Source organism: Linepithema humile, chromosome 3 (genome assembly GCF_040581485.1).
Source record: "Linepithema humile isolate Giens D197 chromosome 3, Lhum_UNIL_v1.0, whole genome shotgun sequence".
NCBI lineage: Eukaryota > Metazoa > Arthropoda > Insecta > Hymenoptera > Formicidae > Linepithema > Linepithema humile.
In genome coordinates this window covers 27,360,353-27,382,544 of record NC_090130.1, presented here as the reverse complement: position 1 = coordinate 27,382,544, position 22,192 = coordinate 27,360,353, and the positions used below count along the sequence as shown (strand labels likewise).

Genomic DNA, 22,192 nt, shown 5'->3' with positions numbered 1-22,192 from the left:
AAACTCGTAACTCGTAAAAAATTATTCTAAACAAAAAATAAAAAATCATATTAAAGTTTATAGTTTCACGCGTTTTAAGCCGTTTATGGAAAGTTTGTAATCTTTACATTTTTGGGCACAAAAAAAGAACATATTGTTTTGTTCTTGCAATACGTTCAGTATTCTGCAGCTTGATACAAAAATTTTTTTTGCAAAAGTTATGATAAATGTCGAAAACTACAATATTTTACCTAAAAAATGCGTTCTTTTTTTATTTTGTTATGGTTTTTTTAGCCCGCTTCTCAACTCAACTTTGAAGGTAAAACCTTTATTTTTTACACAGATGCTGCTGCCGATAGTAAACGCTATTTTTTACAGAATTTAGGGTTAGTTTTAAAACCGTATAACTTTCAAATAAAAAAATCGTAACAAAATTTACAAAAATGCGTTTTGTAGGTAAAATGTTTTTGACACATTTTATAAATTTTGCAAGAAATATTTTTTTATGGACAGTAAAACAATGTATTCATTCTTTGGACTTGAAAGTATAAAGATGAAAAATTTTTAGAGAACGGTCTGAAACACGTGAAAGTACAAGTTTCAAGCTTTAAAATGCTTTTTTAACTTTTTGTCTACGACGATTCTTCACTATGTTACAGCGGTTTGAAAATTGCTAAATTTTAAGCGTTTGAACGTCTCGACGCGGTGGAGCAATGTGACCGACTGGCTGAGTGCGCGCCATTAATACGCACGATGCCGTATTAATGGCGCGTCATATATACATATTGGCGCGCACTGAGCCGTTCTGCACTGCTCTGCTCGGTCGAGACGGTCAGACGCTTAAAATTTAGCAATTTTCAAACCGTTATAACTCAGCGAAAAATCGTCGTATATAAAAAATTAAAAAAACATTTTAAAGCTTGAAACTTGTACTTTTACACGATTTAGACCGTTCTTGAAAATTTTTTATATTTACTTTTCTAAGTTTCAAGAAAGAACACATTGTTTTGTTGTCAATCAAAAAATTTTTCACAAAATTTATGACATGTTTCAAATACTACAACATGTTATCTATAAAACGCGTTTTTTTTATTTTGCTACGATTTTTTCAGCCGAGCATTTGTCATAAATTTTATGAAAAATTTTTGTACCCAGCTGCAGAATGTTGAACGTACGTAATTTTAAGAATAAAACAACACATTCCTTTGTCATAAAAAAAATGTAAACATGAAAAATTTTTTTAAAAAGTCTAAAGCACATGAAAGTACAAACTTCAAGTTTGAAATGCTTTTTAATTTTTTGTAATGTGTTTTTACCGAATTTTAACGATTTGAAAATCACTCGATTTTAAGTGTCTGAAAAATGTTCCATATATTCTGTGAAATAGTCTATTATCAAAACTAAAAAACGAGTCATATTTTTATCTTATTAATAAATAAACTACAAATTATTAAGAGAAAATAATATATCGGAAAATAATGTTATTTACTGTATTTGTAAAAAACGAATATAGTTAAAAAAAAAAGTTGTTACTCACTCACAACTATAATTGTCAACATTGTTTATGGCCTTTATCCAGTTTAGTTTCTTTTTTTATTTTATAAATAAATAATAAATTTACTTGAAAAGAATACTTGATGCTCCATCAATAAACGTTAAAAATGAGATACCAAAGTTTAATGGAATCGATCTTTTAAGCTAAATTCAACTCGATATAATTTCTTTTCAATTCTTAATTATATGAAATTCTGGAATTAATTAAACGTTGAAATTTAACATTTTATCTTATATCTAAAAATATAAAAAAATTACGTATAATAAAAACATTTATGTATCAGAGATCTAATATTATGAGCTTCGGTTTTTACTATAAAAAAAGCTTAAATATTTAAAGTACTTAAAAATTTGCGATAATTTTGAACTTTCTTCAATAAATAATTTTAAACCTTAACGTCTTGACATCAAAAACTTTTTGCAACATCCGTATTATGAAATAAAATGAGTGTTCCTATTCGGAGCAATTAAACTGTAAGTTACTACGGTAATATTTATAAAAATTATAGAATTTAATTAAAATTCATAAGTTATGAATATTACCATCACAACTTATAAAACTCGTTTATCAATTTTTCGTTTTCAATTTTTTCTTTCGCTGCAAGCAATTCATATTACATATATATCTGAAAAATGTCTTTTAGATCTGGACGATTTTGCCTTACATCGCGCTGTCTTTCGCCGCGAATGTTTCCGTCGCTTCTGATCATCCAGACACCCGGTCGCAAAGAACTCTATACTAGTCCCATGGCCGTTATTACCGCCGTTCTTCAGTATATTCTTTATATTTGCGCTATATGTGCAGTCGTTTTGAAGTTGTTGCAGATCATAGTGCGTTGTCTGAAATTAAATTTCTTTTATGACAACTTGGAAAAAATATATGCAATCCATGTAATAATAATAATTAGCAAAATTTTGGCACAATGACTTTAATAGCAGTTGATAAATAATGAGAGCTATAGAAAAAAAAAGAATTTTATTTTATTTTACATAACATGGACATAAAAATTTTTAAAAAGGCATGTAAAGTCGATACTCGCATTTATGGCTTTTTTTTCTTACATCGAGCAGTTGTCATAGCGAAAGTTATATACTTTATACATACAGTTCATATTTTAAGAAGGTACTGCAGAATTTTTTTTCATTACTTTTGTGTTTCATAGAAAATGTTCAGTGTCTTCTTAGATAGAGTTATAATATATATTTCTTTGTAATCGAAAGAATACATAGCGCGTGCTACACACGTGCTTGTCTGTATCTGGTATAATAAAAAAATAAGTCAAAATTTAAAATCTTGTCCACACAACAGCATTTTTCCTCATATATCTCTTATAGAAAAATGAATTTGCTGTCAAAGCGGAATATGTTAATATTTTATTACGGATACCAATTTCATTTGCTGAAAATAATTTCGCTTAATCTATTTTGCTGATATGCTAAGTAATCTGAAATAGTAATTGATAATTTTACAAAGTAAATTTACAGTCTGCATTTCTGTGTTGCTCGTTACATTTCTTAAAATTAATAATGGCAATCATGTTAGCTAGCAAGAGTAAAATGAAAAACAAGAGAAAAAACATCTTACTGGAAATCTTACTTTACCTGAACCACTTTCCAGTCGGCGGGTTTTCGTCGACGTTCCAAGCTTTTCTCGCGCGTGCAAGATTCCTGTCGCCATGTGACATTGTACATGGTAGCGTCATTGCTCGTCGGCCAGACCAGACGCACGTCGACATCCCCGCAGTGGCAGTTCATGCGACGTACATGGAGATTGGCCTCGGTTCGCTCGCACCTGCGAGAACGTCTCCCGACGTCGGCTTCAATGAAAGGTCACTGCTTTCGTTGGTTATCCCGAATTACACTGAACTTAGAAGGGAAACCAGGGATGGACTGGCGTGCCATCGCCGAGAGCGAAACAATTTAGTATCTTACCGTACGCCATGTAATCGGTGCTGTTGAAGACTTTGGACGCCTTGCGCGATGTCAGACGCCGACCGCCGTATATCGCCACCGCCTGCACCTGCAGGAAGTACTGGCACTTGAGCTCTAGATTCTTCAGCTCATAACATGTCTTATCCTGGGAAATACATATGGAAGTTCTAATTAAAACAACCTAAATGTTGAATCAAAGATAAAAATTGTAACAGCAAACTTTTTAACATTTCGAACTAATAATCTGCAAGATTTACTTTAAATAAATCGAAATCGTTTAATGCGAATTTTATGACGACTTCGAGCATTGGATTTAAGATAATTGTACAAGATGACAATTAACTTCATTAATATTTTCCTGTAATTATTTAAAATAAAATTAGTCCAATATTTTTATTTATTGTTGCGCATAAAACAATTGTCAGAAATTTGTGGAAGAATTTACCAGTGATAAGAAAAACTTACTTTAAAAATTGTTTTGTGGTATACGAGAATGGAGTCGTTTGTTGGTCCATGAATAAGTCTACTCCAGAATACTTTGTAAAACGATATCGGCACGTCCGATGCCGGTTTAACCCACCGTAGATTAATACGCAGCTTTCCACCGACGAGACGTGCGTTAGACAGTGTCAAGTTCTGCGGTTCCTTTGGATTTCGCGGCTCTGGAACGACCGATGAGATGTTCTAAAATAATCGTTTTCTTTGACAGCATACTAAATTAGCACTTAATTTAACAAAAAGAGTTTAATGTGTATATTATAGTAAATAAATTAAAAAATACAATTCATGATTATCACACGATTTCATCATCTTCAGTAATTTAAATCCTCATAATTCATTGCCATAAGTTTTTGTATAACAGCATATAACAAATATAACACTCAGGAAAAGTAAGAAAAATCGAAAAATCCCCAAAAAAGTCGATAGTATTTTTCATGAGTAATTTGCACGCCGAAAGAAAAGTACTGAAGTTTGGAAAATAGTATGAACAACGGCATGAAAAATGAAACTAAGCAAGCATATTTAGTATTAAAAATAACAATTTGTCTCAAGAACCAATTATATCTAACACAACAACTTTAATCATTAAGAATAATTAACTTAAACTTTCTTAGTATGTTCAAAAAGAAAATAAACGCTGAAAAAACTCTGTAAAACATTAATTGTAAAAAAAATAGCGTAGAGTGGCACACAAAAATCAAAAGCATTAAACGGTTATCGCATAAAGAACCATCCGAACCATCATTGTACGATACGTTCGAATACGAATAACATTCAAAGAAACAGTAGTCGAGAGCGATGGACTTCCAAAACGTGCATCTCTTAAATGATCTAATAAACAAACTCTCGGGCAATTTGTTTCCGATCACAAGCAATTCGTCATTCTCGATTGGCTGGAAGATATACAGCGCTTGTGTGTGGCTTATCTTTGGATGTGCGAAGATCTTGGAGTTCTGCGGCTTTATCATGGCGTTATATCTCGGTGTTATATTGGCTGTGAGTAAAAACCGTTAAAATAAACTTCTTTATATAACATAACATTAAACTGCATATTAAAACTTAATTATAACAAATATCATCATTAAATATAACATATACGTAAAGTTTTCGTAATGTTTTAGTCATTCAAGTCTTTAGCTGATGAAATTGTGGTTGTGCACACATTTTGTTCGATAAGCGAATTTTTGATGATGTGCGTGCAAGTTTGCGTGCAAGTTTTATTAGATGCGGTAAGTTTTACACTCATACTTTTTCACAGATTAAAATTATATTTCTCTTTTATGTATATTATTTTTCTAAATGTATGCCATACTTCTACAATAGACGTACATTTCGCACAAGAGCGATAAAGCAGAACAGTGCATTTCGATGACAATTTAGAATATGTTTTTTCTTGAATATGTCTACAACTACAGATATATCTAAAAAATAAATAATACAATGCATAAAGTAATAAATCATAGATCCCGACTGATCAATAATGATAATCACGTGAATGTGAGATTTTCAACTGAATTTTTATTCACTTATATGTTAGAGAGAACGTTTAATCCGGTTTCGCATGATCTGTTGATGCGTGACCCGTTCGTCATATTAATTGTCGTTTCTTTTTTATCAACTAAACCTGTTTGGCGCAATCGCGACATACGTACAGCTGGAAAATTTATGTGCTAATGTATTAACAATTTATTTAAAATGCGTTTAAAATAATAATTGACATTATATTTTATTTATGCTGGTTACATCGCTAAAATTAATTAGAGTATAATTATCTTTTTTTTTTTTTATTAAATCGCATAATCGTTTTCACGACCTTTTGATGGCGACTATTGATATTGGTTTTCACGTTAGTCATTGGCCTTCACTTCAAGAAGTTTAATTTGCGTGCGAAAGATCAACATTAAGCAATACTTACCGTATACAATTTGCGCTAATGATTAACACAACTCTGGAACTTTTGACTGCGGGTTAATGGTCCGAATTCCGAAATTAACAAACAAACAGTCTTCAAGCACGAACATACTCATCAAGAAATTTCCTTTGATGCAACGTTACACATGTCGACCTTGCGTGAGACGAGTCATTCCACAAGTTCGGATAATCAACCATAATAACTAGTCTTCCACAATTTTCTTAAATTATTGTTTTCTTGTCTCAATTTAGAGTAAAGAAATAACGGACATAGCGTTTCGAAGATTGTTATTGGTTTAAGCTGTCGGTGAAACGTTTATTTCTATTGCTGATAATAGCTAATAAATTAGAATGTAAACTTACAAAGTTCACAAATTACAATCTGACATTGCCTACGTTCACATTGGTAAGATTTCGTCTGTATCAGTCATAACGTTATCGCGTCTGTTTGCTTTATAATTTTTTTTTAACATAACAAATAATCTTTCAGATATTAAATCAGGCATATTCATTCACCATTTTGTTCTTAAAAATAAAAAATAAAAAATAAAAATTCTCAGAAATGGCAATTGAGGAAAAATGTATCGGATGTATCATCAATAAAATTGAAATTATTAAATTTGTGAGTTCTAATATTGTTACAATTCTTCTTTGTAAAAAAAAAGTTAACTGCAAATAATAACAGTGGTTAACATTATGGATTAGATAATATATAAAAATGTATAAATATTATTAGTACAATATATAAAAATCTAACATTGAAACAAATATGGAGAAAATAGAAATAATTACAATATGTAATAAATTTGGAAGTAAACACATCTTGTATCTTCCATCACAGATTAAACATGATTGTTTATTTATATTATTAAAGTGTGTAGGTTTTTTTTAAACAATCTATCTCCGTTCAACTATCCTCTTATTTGGTTTTGTTTCAATTTTCTCTTTTATGGATGCACTCACCTTTTGTTTTAAAGGGCCTAGATGGTTGCGAATAGCCACGCGATCCATTGCCGTTGACAGCCGCCACTCGGAACTGATACCAGTGTCCCGTCTTCAGCCGGCCTCGAAGACTTGCGTGCGGTTTTGTCGATACGTGACACACGGTCCAGGAACTTAGTCTGGATTCTAGGTATCTAGGGCCAATCAGGTGACGCTCTTCCACCAAATATCGGACATCGTTTTCATTGTTGGCGGACACGTTATTGGCGGCCGGCCTGCCATTACGCCACGTGAGCAACACCAGATTTCTCTTTTGCTGTTGTATCTGTAGATTCTCTGGTATAGCTGGCAAATCTAATTTAAAATAAAAGTTATTTCAGGAATCAAATAAGATCTACGAAGTCATTTTTCATCTAGAAATTTTTTAAACGACTTGCAATTTATCTTTGCTTGGCAAAAATAGTGAGGTAAATTATCATGTATTTTTCAATTTTAATAATTTAAATTAGAAATAAATAACGTGTATATAAGATTTTACTATCTGTTTATATCTTTGAAAAGTTTAGTTCCTAAAACAATTCTTTATTTTTGCAATTTTTATCGACAATTGAAAATTTGTTGGTACGATAAGGTGCATATAATACATATAGGATAAATAAAAAACATACGTAACTTATACGAAACTTACCGTTTCGACTGTCCAAACCGATGGGATGCATGCATGTAATGCCGCAATCGTGGGCGCAACATTTCGCCAAATCCGGACAACGGGAGTCGTCGATGCAGGCGACCAAGCAAGCGGCTTCAAAGGGCGTCATAGAAGTCCTCTCGGGACAATAGCCAGGTTTCGTATAATTCGACATCAAGCAGTTTTCTATACACTAACATGATAATAAAAAATAAGAAAAGATCTATGAAATACATTTTATTCTAAATATCTCTTGATACTTTGACATCTTCGAAAAATGTACTATTATATACGACTTAAATGAGTAACTTATAAAATACGCAAAACATATTAGTATATCATGGTTAAAATGTAAATGAATAATATTATTTAAACAAGAAACGTACTAAAAAAAGATATTTTTTATGTAAAAAAATCCTTGCTGAAAACACAAAATATAATTGCTACTTCAAAACCAACATTCAGATATCAATATTGTTTAATAATCTAAGATTTGATTAATTAATATGTACAATCTGTTATAAATAGATATATAGAATCAGCAACTTTCAAACAAAATTGCACACATACTCTTATTATTCTGACTATTCCACGACATCCGGAAATCATCAAAATCTGACAAACACTTACTATTTAATCAGTGCTTGTCTAATTAGGCAGCGTTCATCTTGGAATACGCATAGCGGCGATAAGTGGTCCAGTTTTTGCGCCATACAGCATGACGACATTTTCATCATCATTTTTATTACCGGAAGCGTAATTCAAGATGCGGACGCAAAGCGCAATAACGCGGTGCAAAAATATTTACGACACGAAAAAATATTTACGATATCTATTTGAGTTTTTATCCTAGTAATGTTTTAACACGACTAAGTGTAATGTATATTGAATTAAGAATCGTCAAAATATCTTTATATCTATTTCACAGAAAGATCAATATTAATTTAAAAAAGTCAATCATCTATATAAAATCTAAAACAGCCAGCAAATTTGGTTTGAAAAATTTAAATATCTTAAGAAAAAAAATATGCAGTATTTTTTGTACAATTCCGTTAAAAAATTGTTTATTTTTATATTTATTTAAATTAATTTTAAAAATTTTGTCAGAAATGATTATTAGCAAAGTTGATAAAAATTTAACTCCAATTTTCGTTGACTTATACTACTATTTGCAACAGCTCATGTAAAATCACAACTCTTTCAGCGGCGCGGGTTTATCAAGGTCGATGCAACTTCATCGCATTCCGTCTTAATCGAAGTGCTCTCGATCTGCTCAAAATGACCGCGATCCGATCCAATCCCGTCGGTACTGAAGAAGATACGGCCAATCGCGGGAAAAGAAAAGAAAAATAAATATACGACAAATCGCCGCCGATATATCGAGCTCTGCCGCGAATGGGAGCTTCCCTGCCATTTTCGTGGAAGCCAGTTCTCACTACATAGTTACGAAACTGCCGATCCTCGATTCCGTTCTGACGCGAAATGCGAGTCCAGGTCCTTTAAACGAGCCCCGAGGCGGATTCCCGATCATCAGGACGAAGATGGTCCTCCATATATATTTCAACTTAATGCGCGTTCGAGTTCGCGCGTGTTTTTATCCCGTCATCATTTTCGTACAATGTAGACGCGAGAAAGCCGGCTCGATGAAATCGATCGAAAAACACAAGATATGAGATAAGCGGCGATGGCGTCGTAAAATATATGATTATAAGCGTAGGTAATACGACGTTCGCAAAGTACGAGTCGTTAAGCTTAATAGCGACTCAAGGCAAATTTGCAAAGTCTTGTTAAAATAAGTGTATCGTATCAAGTTTCAAAATCGACTTTAATAGGATCCAAATAAACGTGTCGTATGCATAAAAAAAAGAATAGAAAAAAATCGTCGTTTATAAAACGCAAAACGTTTTGCTTTGTTTCGTAAATCTATGCCGGATGTTAATCAGTTTACAGTCTGCCGTTCTGCAGTGACACGTGCGTGCGACTAAATGGGTCATAAAGAATCTCTTTAGAAGAAAACACTGCGAACGAATGCACTTGTTGAGGAAGCGTCTCATATTTATGATGTCGTTTGCTAATTTAAAGAATTTTTAATTTTTAATAAATTCTAATAAAATTTTAAATTCCAATAAATCTAATAAATTTAAATTTTCTTACTATTTTTTATTACATTTTCATTTATCTTTGTAGCAAACGATAAAGAATTGAGTAAAGAGCGTGCAAAAGGTTTTTTTTCGAAAATATCTTGTTTTTCAAATACTAATTTTATAAAGCATAATTCACGCGAGTGAAAAATAGCGTAAGTAGCGTGCTGTGTAAATCATTAAATGTGCGATGTAGTCAATTAACATGACATGGTTGGTCGTTAGCAGCTTGTACTTTAAGGATTATACATCCGATATTTGAATAAGCGTGACGAAGGGAAACGTGTATCGAATATTAACATGACTACCGTCAGGTACACGCAGCACGTAAAACTTGCAAGACGATCTGCGTTATATCTCTCAGAGATAATTTAGCAATTATGACTGGAATGAACTTCAATGTATCAGAACTTCCTTAATGTCATATAATAAGGGATTTTCGCAAAGAGAAGAAATGCAAGCGTTATGTGCAAAAGAAGGAATAAGAAAGCTGTATACTGAAAAAATATACCACGTAAACTATACAAAAGATTTCGCAAATATTAAAAACCATAAAAATAGAGAATAAAAGAAGACGTTTACTTCACTTCCTTTTTTTCTGTATTTTGTACATTTCATGCGCGTTCGGAAAATTAATGCTAATTGATGTTAATATTAGGGGTCTCCAGTCACGAAAGAAGAGATCGACGACCTGTTGAGGCGGGGGCAAATTCCGCGCGGAGTCCCCAATAAGATTCGCGAAGAGGCAAACCGCGAGCTTTTCCCGGAGAAGATCCAAGAGCATTTCTTCGCTTTGATGATGGAAGCGTGTACTTGCCGTTGTACTGTCGCGACCACGACTGTATATCATTCGAACGGTCGGATAAACTGGTTCGCTTACTTATTGGCCTACTTTTTACGGTGAGAAGCGAATACATCGAGCGCGGATCTGGACGGCATCGTCGGCGGTGATCGTTCGGGGCCGTTGACCAGCTAATAAAGTTCACCGCCAGGATAGCATCGCCGGTAGCGCCGCGATCAACATTGTTGGCGAAATCATACGTATCATGTTACTCCTCTATTATATTTGCCCATTTTCTCGAAAACGCCTTCGGGCACCGGCCGAGTTAACTTCCGAGGATCCACACCTACCATTCCGCAAAATGGAACTGCGCATTTGGAAAGAACTGAAACTTCCTGAGATGGTTTGTGCAGTCTGATGAAAAGAAGGTGGTTCAATAATCCTACATATAAATAAAATTAGAAACGCTAAGGGATTAAACATATTTAGAGTCGAAGATACTTATTTGTCACGAAAAATCAATTATTCAATTATTGAATCAATTTATCCTGAGAATTTTTGTATAAAAAATATAAAATATGTAAAGTAAAATTATACAAAATCTCTGCACATAAAAAAAAAGTTAAATAAAACTTTGTCTTTTCTTATCATCATATGTAAATATATGTAGAACACTACAGATGTAGCGCATCATCCGTCATCATGTCAATTACCAAACGATGTACTAGAGTAAACCAAGCTAAACGAGAACCTCTAATCATAGTGTAATATCTCAGATAATTTGTAGTTGTAGTAAGTAGAATCACGTACGGGACATATACTTTGTCGATGTGTATGCAACGTAGTATCTTTCTCTCGATTACACTTTTCGTAAAAATGCAGAAGCACGCCATAGTGATCGGTGGGCTGGCTTCCGCGTTCCGTTGTCAGTTAGTTAAGATTTGTTGCGAGTCAAACAAGAATATTATACGTCTCAATGCAGTGTCTCCGGAGCTTATTACTATTTATCGTCGAGTTGCTGTTAAAAACTGTATAATTTATAGACAGGAAAACTTAAACATAAATTTAAATAAATTTTAAAAAATTATATGATCAAAATTGCACTATAATTTTAGAATTTTCTCCTCATATATTATCGAGTAATCCTTTCAGCAGAATATCGTCACATCCATAATCGAACACATCCATAATTTATAACTGATTATCCTCCCCCTGGAATTTTTTGTAAATTATATTATAAATAAAAGGTGTGTAGATTTTTTAAATATGTTGTATAAAATCGCAAGTATAATATGTAGAGCATGTGAAATTATAGGTGCGCAAATGCTTTGGAGAGAAAGTTATCATACAAATCTCTGTAATGCTGCAAAATGGTTTAATATAAAGGTTCTATTTATCATTAGCTGGAATTCCATTCTCCGCAGCGAAGTGGCGCCTCTATGACTCGGCGATATCAGATAATACAAGGAGCAATGGAAAAGAAGTACTATTATGCAGACCGCTATGCGATAAATATAGTCGGAATTGTTACGAAATAGGACATTGGTTATTATGAGAATTATTACATTACATTCCACCGTAATCATAAATCAATTACATGGAATAATTAACATTATCCTGTAACTTGATCACCTTTCATTAACCGCGTTAATGCTATTAAAAATATATTAATTTGTTTTGTTTCATTATTTACTCGTTCAAGAATAGAAACATGCCAAAAGATTTTAATTAAAGACTTAATGACCTTAATGACGAATTAATGGTAGGTCTTCGAATTATTTCTTAAATTACAAATATATGTGGCTAAATCGCGTCTGATTTCACTGTAGTTCAAACAATTTAAATCTATTAATTATTTTTCCAAACAATTTAAAGACAAAAAGTATTTCTTTGAAATAAATTTCTAAATTTCTCAGTTTTTATTATTATTAATTGTATGCACATATTTGTATAATATAAGTATTGTTTTTAAAAACCATTTCTGGGTGCTTTAATCTGAATTAAATTAGTTGGATAGAGATAAAGAAACAAAACTCGTTCAACGAAATTCTTGAAGAACTTCCTATGATATTTATAATAATGTAGAAATAAGTTCCAAGAAGTTCAGACCTTAAATACAGACTGCAGTCTGAAAAGGTATCCCGCCACGATTTTCTCTGGCGTGTTTCTTTCGACACGCATCAGAAGAAATAAGTGGACGATCGACAGTATTTCGCAGTACTCGCATCGCGAATGATAATCGCCCTCAGAACGTTACAGGGTGAAAAGAGCAAACCGATTCGCTGAGCAAAGAGCGCGATCTGATGAAGCGTCGTCACGGTCGAAGAATTAACTCTGCCGATGCGCGCCGAGATCGTCGAATGATATCCGAAGCGATCGTGAGGATCAAAGTGTATAAGAACGCTAATGAAGTTCACCGGATCTCGCTCTTCTCTCTGCCTCCCTTCCGCATCGCCCCCTCCGTCGATCGCGCCGAAGGCGCGCGGAGACCGATCTGTTCCAGTTGAGAGAGGCTGCCTCGCGAAGTCCGATGCGCGCTGCCGTTGTGAAGTGATCGCGAAGATTAGGGTATGGCAGGAGACTAATGTAGTCCGCCGCGAAGATCGGCGATAGTGTCGATCGGCAATACTGAAAAATCATGCACGCCGATCGTTGCTCCCTTTCCCCCTCCACCTCCCCCGCAGCACCGGTCATTTTTCTCTCTCTCTCCTTCTCTCTCTCTCCTTTACGCGATCTCTCTCGGTGGGCTATCCCAATTAAAGACTTCGCGAAGATCGCGGTTTGAAGTATTCATTAATATCGGTATGGCCGAGGCGGCCTTCGATCGAAGTTCATCGCGAGAATTGGCTGGCCGCCGATCGCCGTCGTTAAGAAAATTATATTGCCCATTGGCGATTCGCCAGGCATCGTTTTCTTCTCGCTTCGCCTTGCACTTCGCGCTTCTTTTCACTTCCTTTTTCTTTCACCGCGACGACACCGACAATTAACAATCGAAAGAGCACCGCGTATGATCGATACAGCGTGGAACTCGCGTCCGATCAGCGAACCCGGTGAGTTCTCGGTGAAGTTGTCGGCGATGCAACGATCTCACTAACGAAGTCGATTGTTATAACGGCAGAGGTTTATCTTTTTCAATCAACATACCAAAGGATGCCGCCGCTTTGATACCGGGGAATTCATGCTTGCTCATTAAATGTTGCTTCCAAAATGAAGTTTGGCATTGACAGTTATGCTAATGAAGTTAATTGTAATAACAGAGAGCGTACATTTTTTCTCTTCGGTTTTTTCTATTTTCGTAATACGTGCAAACGAAGTTATTAACCGAATTCTGTTCTGACAATTCCACTAACCTTTGATTTATGATAAAAGAAAACAAGTGCTAATTGTTTCTTTTTAGCATCCTCTTATCTTTTTCTGTTAATTAATATCCGATAAGGCGCCGCGCGATTAGCATCATGGAATTCGCATTTGCCGAGCAAGTGTTCTCAGGGAAGTTCGGCGGCTGCGATTACGTCAGTTAATTACTGCGCGCTATTAAGAAAATGTAGAAGATTGGGTAACGGATTCCGTAAAAATAAAATTACAACGCAATAAATTCCAGTGGAACGTGTGCAAAATATTCTCACTGGAATGACGATGACTTCGAAAATATACTTTACGCACTGATCGAGAAAAAATCATTTAATAATGAATCAAAACGTCGTGAAAACGACAAGCTACACGAATCAAGGAACAGAACTACTTCCAAATTAAGGATATAAATCTTCAATCGACGTGGTTTAGTAGTCAATGATATAAATTTATCTTTGATATGAAATTGTATTTGCAACAAAGATATAATGGACTTATCTCATTTCCGCGCTCAATCTTTTTAATTATCGTACGCTTCGCTAATTCATTCAACATTTACAAGTCATCTAAAGACTTGTTTAGCTCCATCTCAGTAGCAAGCTAGGAAGTCCGCTTCCATCATCGCCGGCGGGAAACGCGAAGGAATTAATTTCGCCGTCACGAGCGTCGGAAGACCGAGAAGTCAGAAAGAAGAAGTTTCGTTCGCCACCGTGCAGCCGCGAAGTTTCCGAATAGCGCGGCGTCGCGCGAGAACGCGCGCGGCGCAGTCGAATGCCACCGGGAAGATTGATCGTCGGTGCTTCGGGATAAGAACCTGTTTTCGATAATGTCGGAAGATACGTTTCTAGTGCGCCATAGGCGCGCATCCGGACTTAGTGTGTTGCCGCGCGCAATCCTTTTATAGGCCATTACTTCGGGATTTTATTGCTAACCGTCAGTCAGAGCTCGGGGGCTATCTCTTCGTCATTTCTCCTCGTCCACCCGGCCTGCTGTCCATCGACGGCTCCCCCGGAATCATTTCGGGGCCATTTGCCTGTAATGACGTGTGTATACACGCCGGCAAAAAAAAATATCAGCAATAAAGCGCCCGCCGGTAAGTTACTGGTAAGTTAATGAATGTCGTTGCTTGTAGTTCGTCGTTATAGTTATGGCGTTATCGTCCGGACGACGCCAATTAAAATGTTCAACCCTGTGCGATGCCTCGCATCGCGCCAGCGTACTTTATTTTCACTTGTTAACTTGCTCACTTGTTACGTGAACGGGATAGTCTTGAAGTGAGATGCTGTCGCTGACACCGTGATGTATGATTCAAGTTCGTATTCGGTGATATTTACGAATCAAAACACCATTACTGCGTCATTTGTTGCGATAAAGCAATAAATAAACACGATCTTGGTATTCGCTTTTAATTCCTATTCTATCAGGAAGAAAGATAGAATACAGGGTAATCAGTGAAATCGTGAGTACTCCTCGATTTTTTAAGAGAAATATCCGTTTTTTTAGGAACGACAGATCTTTCTTCGAATACATGACCCAAATACAGTATTATCGATTCGTTGTCGACCATCGAATTAGCATCGAAACCGAGTCAAGTCCCACGGCCGGTGGCACAACAGCGTATCGCATAAATCGTCGAGCGTGGCGATGATTCAAGCGGACACGGACTCGGGAACACGCTCGAACTCGCATAACTAACTACAGCGAACAAGGACCCGCAAAACCCGGACAAGCCAGGATGAATCATTGACGACCACGTTGTCTGTGAGAGAGGCGACAAAGCGTTGCGAGAACCAGTTTATTTAGCGACGCTATCGAGTGTCGAATCGGCCATCGAAATTAAAATCGATCTCCACTCGGGCCGCGGCGTACAATGTAGCGCGTTGATTAATCGAACCGATTATTCCGGATGATTACGACGCTCAGGTCGATGCCATAAATGCCAACAACGATCGGACTTGCCGAGAATAATGGTTGTTTGTGCGGTGTTAATATTCTATCCTGAGACGTTAATCCTTTCAGACTCAATTATCAATCTTTGCAATGTTCTTTTATGTTATCTTATATTATCTTAAATAACGGTTTTCGAAACATCGAAAAACACTTTACGTGTTGATAATTTTATATAAAAAACTTTTAATGCACAGTTGCTAATATATTTTTCAATAAAAGCGTATCTTTTGATAGAATCGAAGCAGCGTTGGTAAGATAAGATTCTAAAAATATTTATGATATAAATAATTATAAAAGTGAGAAAGTATACTTGACGTGTAAAATGACACGTCTTAAGATAGTATGATACTATTATTAAAAAATAGTATTATTATATTGCCTGTAATAATATTACAGATATTATAAACGGTGATAACGTAATCTCGTTTACAATGCGTCCTCGCATCCTACGTACCTCATCAGGATGATTCTCCCCACATCGGGCATCGCACCTGGCCACTCTAATGGAGTCGTATTCCTCGACGTATCGCGTCCACGATGCCAAACATCCTGGTAGCAGCAACCACCACGGCCACCATTCTGCACGGACATCGTATTATTAACTCTTCCGCAGCCAGCGGCCAATGAACATATTTTTTCTTCTTTTATAATATATAAATGCTTAAATTCAGAATCAGAATATTCCAAGTTAATATTCCAAGTTATAATTCAATTTGTTTGCCATCATTTACGTGTGCAATTTTTAAGTAGAATAAAAAGTACGCAAAACACGCTGTGCAATATTTGATTCTTTCATTGCAAAATTTGTAATATTAAATTAAATTGCTTATTCTACTTACTTTAGACTGATGTACATTAATGCTTTGATTAATGAAAAAATTATAAAAGAGTAAGCGTCAAAAATGTATTTTAAAATCGTCAAAGGCTTGATAAAACGCTAGTAGAAATTTTAATATATGTAGACATATTTGAACATTTTGGTTTATCTATATTTGGTTTATATATTAAATTTTATATTTAACGCGGTACTTGTTATCTTTTGCACGAAAAGATGTATGACACACGGTACTTTTTTGTAACAGAAACACAGATTTAAAAAATATGGTACTTAACTCTCTTGTACCTTCCATCCTTTATTATTTCATTATCAGTGTTTCTCCTGCGCATGCAATGTTTGTTTATCGACGGCACTTTGCACTTTCCTCATAAGTTCGCATTTCTGTTTGCTATCGGCACTACCTCCCACGACGGTAATTCTGTGGAAGCGCGATATGTATGCATGCCGTTAGTATACTGCCCGCTGCGTTAGCTTCGAACGCCATTTAGCTCATCTTAGGAATTTGTTCTTTTTACTCGCGGCGCCCACCAAGCGGACGAGCCGCTCGCTCCCGGAGATTGTTTCTCCATTTTAGCAAAAGTACGAGTTTCATGCGAGGCCGCGCACTCGCTCGATCGTGATCGTGATCGCGATCATGGGATATGCGCTACCTGCGTCGATCCCACGCGCCTCTTCGGAATTCCGATTGGGGCTTGTCGACAAGAAGGCAGCAGGCAATCGCGTCTGCTTTTTCGCCGTTCACGTAAATGCGGTGACCAGAACGACACCAAGAAGAAGTAAAGACTGAGAATTATGAGAATGAAATAAAAGAGATGCACAAATATTGGCTAATCATTATCGATCATGTTCATGCGAATAAACGAAAAATAAGATAAGAAATAAGGGTTGTTATTGAACTTTTGCGTAAATATTCTTAAGTAAGTGCAAACATTTCGTAAAGATAAGTTTTATTCAACAAAGTAGTAAACAATATTTTTACTCATTAAATTAATTACTAAATTAATAATTAATCTATTTGCAATATCGTTATTGATTATTACAATACTATTTTTTTTAAATTAGAATTTATATACTTTGTCATAATTACAAATTCTATCATAGCTTTCTTTATATTTGCCATTATAATATAATTTTATCTTTAATTTTGTTTGCTTATATTTTATCTTATTTAATTTAATCAATTGTTTCATTTTCTCAGTATACTCATAATTTTCGTCAGTGAATATTAATGCAAGACTGACCCAACTTGTTGCGACATCAGTTGTCAAAGAGAACCGCGTTTGTCGGTGACTTCAATGCTTCCTTTCAAATATAAGGACGTGCTTGTCCTGAGAGTTTGGTCAAGAAAGAATCGCCAATTACCAGAGACGATCAAATGTCACAATGACATGACAATCCCCCGATTTTTGCTTGCTGTCAATTTGCGCGTTTAATACCCAACTTTGGTCGTTTAATTAACGCGAATCTCTTAAACGCTTATACTTTATTTTAACACGAATATGCTTTCGCTGATCACAATCATTTCTTGTTGAACTATTGATCTTATTTGATGAAAAAATTTATTCTTGTAATTTATTATTTATTGATTGCAAAAGTTAGGATCGTTAACTAAAGAGTTAATTTACTAATATTAACTTTTCGCTATAACAAAAAAAAAATAATAAACAGTTTTTAGATCATTTTTATAATCAGTTTAATCGTATCGTCCTTGTTTTATATGGATCTCAGTGCATTCTATACACCTCCTTAATATAACAAGTCCTTTAAATCTAACCGTGCTTTTATATATATATACAATATTTCTCGCCTCTAATCTCTAATAATAATTTCTTTCAAGATTTTTCTCATTCATTATATCTTATCTTAATGTCTTTCACGAAGAAATTCTCTTGCATACTTCCGGATGTACGTATCCGATATCTGCGAAATCTATTAACCTCGCCACTTTGCAAACGTTAAACATTAGTATAATGAACAAATTGCTAATAATATTAATAGTGTAATGTTCTTTTTCGCATATTTAAATTATTTTCTAATATTTTGTAAAAAAGATGATTTTTATCAAATTAAGTACAGATTCTCTAAGATTTTTCCAAACCATATGTATAGAAAATTAGGCGTAAGAACTGACCGCGATTGTTAGTGTAAAAGTAATAAAATTTCTTAATTTACTGGTTATGAATTATTGGTCAACATAGAACATTATTATTATCATTACTAATTGACACTAAAAAATTATTTATCTTTAATAAATTTTATATTTTTTTCAGAGAAAGCAGAAAATTTTTTGACGTATTTCAAAACAATTTGATGGTTTTATTGTTTCTCTGATGAATGATGACAGGTTTAATCGTCAATCTTGCTTCAATCGTTAATCTTCGATTTTCTACTATAAAAGAATACTCCAACTGTATACTACTGGGAACCTTTGAGTTAAAACGGTACTTCGACAAGAAGTTCTGGAGTTCATAAGTGGTTCTTGTCAATCCACTTTAGCTTTTTCATGCAAATACGCGAAATGTCTTACTTCATTTCTGGTGTATTCTGGTTATTTTTAGATCTTTTCTTTCAATTATATACATAATATATATGCGTTACATATATATTATATATATAATTATATATAATATTAATATAACTAATATTACAACTTAAAAATGATTTGTTTCTCAATATTACAGTAAACAGAAAGTTAATTTTAAACTAGTAAAGATATATATCATTTAAATTGAAATTGAAATTCTGAGACACGCTGTATGAGGATATTTATATTATTATATTAATTACAGTTACTTGGACCAAAACAATAAAACTGGTTATTAACATTTTAGCTCGTGTAAACTTTTTTTAAGATGAAATGATAAAGATATAGGTCAAATTAATAATAAGTATGTCAATGCCAATATCATTAAATAACATTAACAAAGTGTAAAAAGCAATTAGGAATTGTATTTTTATTCTGTCAACTGTTAATTTGATTGCAAATATGTGTCACATTTATTACTCTCTTTACAACCCTTTCTTCATACGTACTTTTAAAAGTGACTGGTGGTAACTGCTGCCTCCGTCTTCTTTTCGCGGCTACAGCTGACGTCGAGTTGCCGGCGTGCGGCATTGGATCACCGATGATCTTCCGGAAGCAGGATGCTCAACCTATTTCACAACTTTTTCTTTCGGACGAGCGCCAAGAATTTCTCTTCGGATTTCTCTTCGAACGTTGAAAGGATCAGCGCGCGTTTCTTATCACCGAACAATGCGTCGTTGTCCTGCTTAGAGGTGATGCGGCCGGTGGTGCATGGCGCCAACTCGCTCGCTCGCTCGCTAGCTGATAACGCACGCGTGCTGTGATATCTATCTCCCGGATCCTGATTCTCTCGACTGACTACAAATCGCCGTGCAAGACTAAACCCGTGAGACCGAACCGAAGCGTTCGAACTGGGATCGGACTTACTTTCCTGTGCAAGCCGATCCTCCTCCTCTTCTGCTCTCGCCCTCCTGGCGCACTCTTCTCCTACTCTACACACCGGGGCCCACACCACTTGGTTTCCACCACTCTCCACCGCCACCGCCACCCATCGCAATGACCGAATCATTAACTTCAGGAAGGGTCGCTTGGCTCGCGCGCAACCGAGGAACACACGCGCGGGGAGCGGGTTCGCCGAATCCGACCACGAGAGAGCTTCCTTCCTATTTCTTCTTTTCTTCCTTTTACGCGTCCCTGTCGCGTTTCGGGACACGGTAGCGCTCTTTGACCTCTCCTTTCAAGGGAAGAGGGTTCTTTCTTTAATCTCTAATCGTGCTCGTTTCTTTCCATACACGTTGTCCGTGAACGCGTTGACCGTGACTCTGTGACCTTTTTTCCTTTTTAAATATTTATTATTCCACAAAGATATTTCACAAGATTTTTTATTTAATCAATTATTTTAATGTAAAAGAACAGCACAAAGTAAGTTTTATGTATTATAAATGTTAAAAAATATATTCATAAAACCGAATTGTATTTCAATTATCGTAAATATTTATAAAAATTGTGGTCAATATTAAGCAGTTTTATACCTGTAAAAATAAAATCGATATTTTTATATTGTTCGTGTATATGTGCGAGAATATATGTACACATTAATCCATAACTCGATCGCCATTTAACGTCTTACGTGACCTGTACTAGAAACATTCTTCAAAAATGAACGCCTCTCGCGTAACTATGCTGGTCAAAACAACTCTTGGCGTGAGATGTTTTTTCTTACAAAGGATAACCATTCACACAGGCGTGAGAAAGTTGCCAATCAACTACCCTCAGCAAACTGTTATAATTTTAATCGACAAAGAAATGTGATGTGTAATTATCAGTAATTTTTTAATTTTTGTTTTTTAAAGCATATCAAATTATAAAGACAAATTTCTTCCAATTAAGAAAGACATTTTTATATATTATAATAAAAAATTGAAGAATTTACAATATATTTGTAACTTGAGAAATCAGTCGATGTCGTAATTTAATCATATGTAATCATCAATCGAGCGTGATTTTTATTTAACATTTTAACGTTTTCTCATAATTAAAATGTGATTAAAAGTATTTCATTTAATATAATTTAAAAAAATATACGTAAAATTTAATAACAAAAAAAAATTCTATGAAAAAAGAAAAATGTTAAAGTGTGCATCTCATTTTTGTCCAATGAACTGCATCGAGATGCGCGTGGAAATAAAAGAAGTCGCCGTGCGAAAGAAGGATCTGTGTAGAAGTCCTCTCTCGGCGGGTCCTTCTACCTCGACTTTGGGTTCCCGGCGCGGCAGCAAGCGAATCCTCTCTCGATGCACACACAGGTTACCGGCAACCTGTGTGGCATGAGAACGGGGCCCGCTCTCTTCCCACATAATAAACGACTTCGAAGAACGGTAGTGGCGTTGACCTGAATCTATTAGGACCTTCGGTTTGGCGGTATTATAACTGCCCGTGAATCAATCCCTTACTTAGCAACATTCACCGACCACACGAAAGCCCGGCTCGTTATTACCCGGTTAGAAGCCGGCACTTTTCGTGGCAAGAACTTCTCGTAATTCTCTCATATTGGTAGCGATGCTGACGATATCTCAATACACCGTTGCAACACCCGTACCGATACTGTCTATAAAGTGATAGTTTTACACGGAAAAAAAAAACTTTGCTGACATAATAAATTTTACGCTGTTATAACAAAACACGTTAATTATTATATAGATAGCAAAAAAATCTGCAAGTTATATCGTTATTATAAAAAATTGATTTTTACTTTGCCATCAGAATTTGTACTGGCAACAACAGTTTTGCTGTATTAGCAGAATACATTTGTTAGAAATAATATGTCTTTATGAACAAATGTACTCAGCAAAATTCATCTATTCTATCAGCAAAATAGATTTTGTTGATATCGAAAATAATTTATTGGTATAGAAAATATTTAATAAGTATCTATTGTACACGAAAAAAAGAATTTTGCAATTGCAACGAAATCGTCGTTACTATTGCTATTGCAATTTGAAAAATTAGTTATAATAGCAAAGTTTTGTCGCTATCACATGTAATAGCAATGATGATTTCGCTGCGATAGTAAAATTCTTTTCTTCTATACAATAGATAT

The 22,192-nt window shown here is 34.9% G+C and overlaps 1 protein-coding gene across 1 annotated transcript; it reads right to left on the bottom strand.

The window, feature by feature from the left end:
- Positions 1-211: 211 nt before the first annotated feature.
- On the bottom strand, positions 212-22,167 carry Kal1 (Kallmann syndrome 1). The gene is made up of 8 exons (XM_067350931.1): positions 19,602-22,167; positions 16,185-16,309; positions 7,508-7,700; positions 6,841-7,173; positions 3,931-4,127; positions 3,466-3,610; positions 3,136-3,350; positions 212-2,373 (listed from the first exon to the last, which is right to left on the bottom strand). Exons 1-8 carry the CDS (start codon positions 19,681-19,683, stop codon positions 2,143-2,145), a joined length of 1,521 nt encoding a protein of 506 aa, XP_067207032.1. The 5' UTR covers positions 19,684-22,167; the 3' UTR covers positions 212-2,142.
- Positions 22,168-22,192: the final 25 nt, after the last annotated feature.

What these genes read in the sequence shown, in the direction of transcription:
- Kal1 (XM_067350931.1), bottom strand. Translation starts at nt 19,683, where the DNA reads ATGCCGCACGCCGGCAACTCGACGTCAGCTGTAGCCGCGAAAAGAAGA. An exon ending in TAGGCCCTTTAAAACAAAAG is followed by an intron (nt 4,128 to 6,840) that starts GTGAGTGCATCC and finishes CGGTCGTTCCAG; the next exon opens with AGCCGCGAAATCCAAAGGAA. An exon ending in CCGACTGGAAAGTGGTTCAG is followed by an intron (nt 2,374 to 3,135) that starts GTAAAGTAAGAT and finishes ATTTAATTTCAG; the next exon opens with ACAACGCACTATGATCTGCA.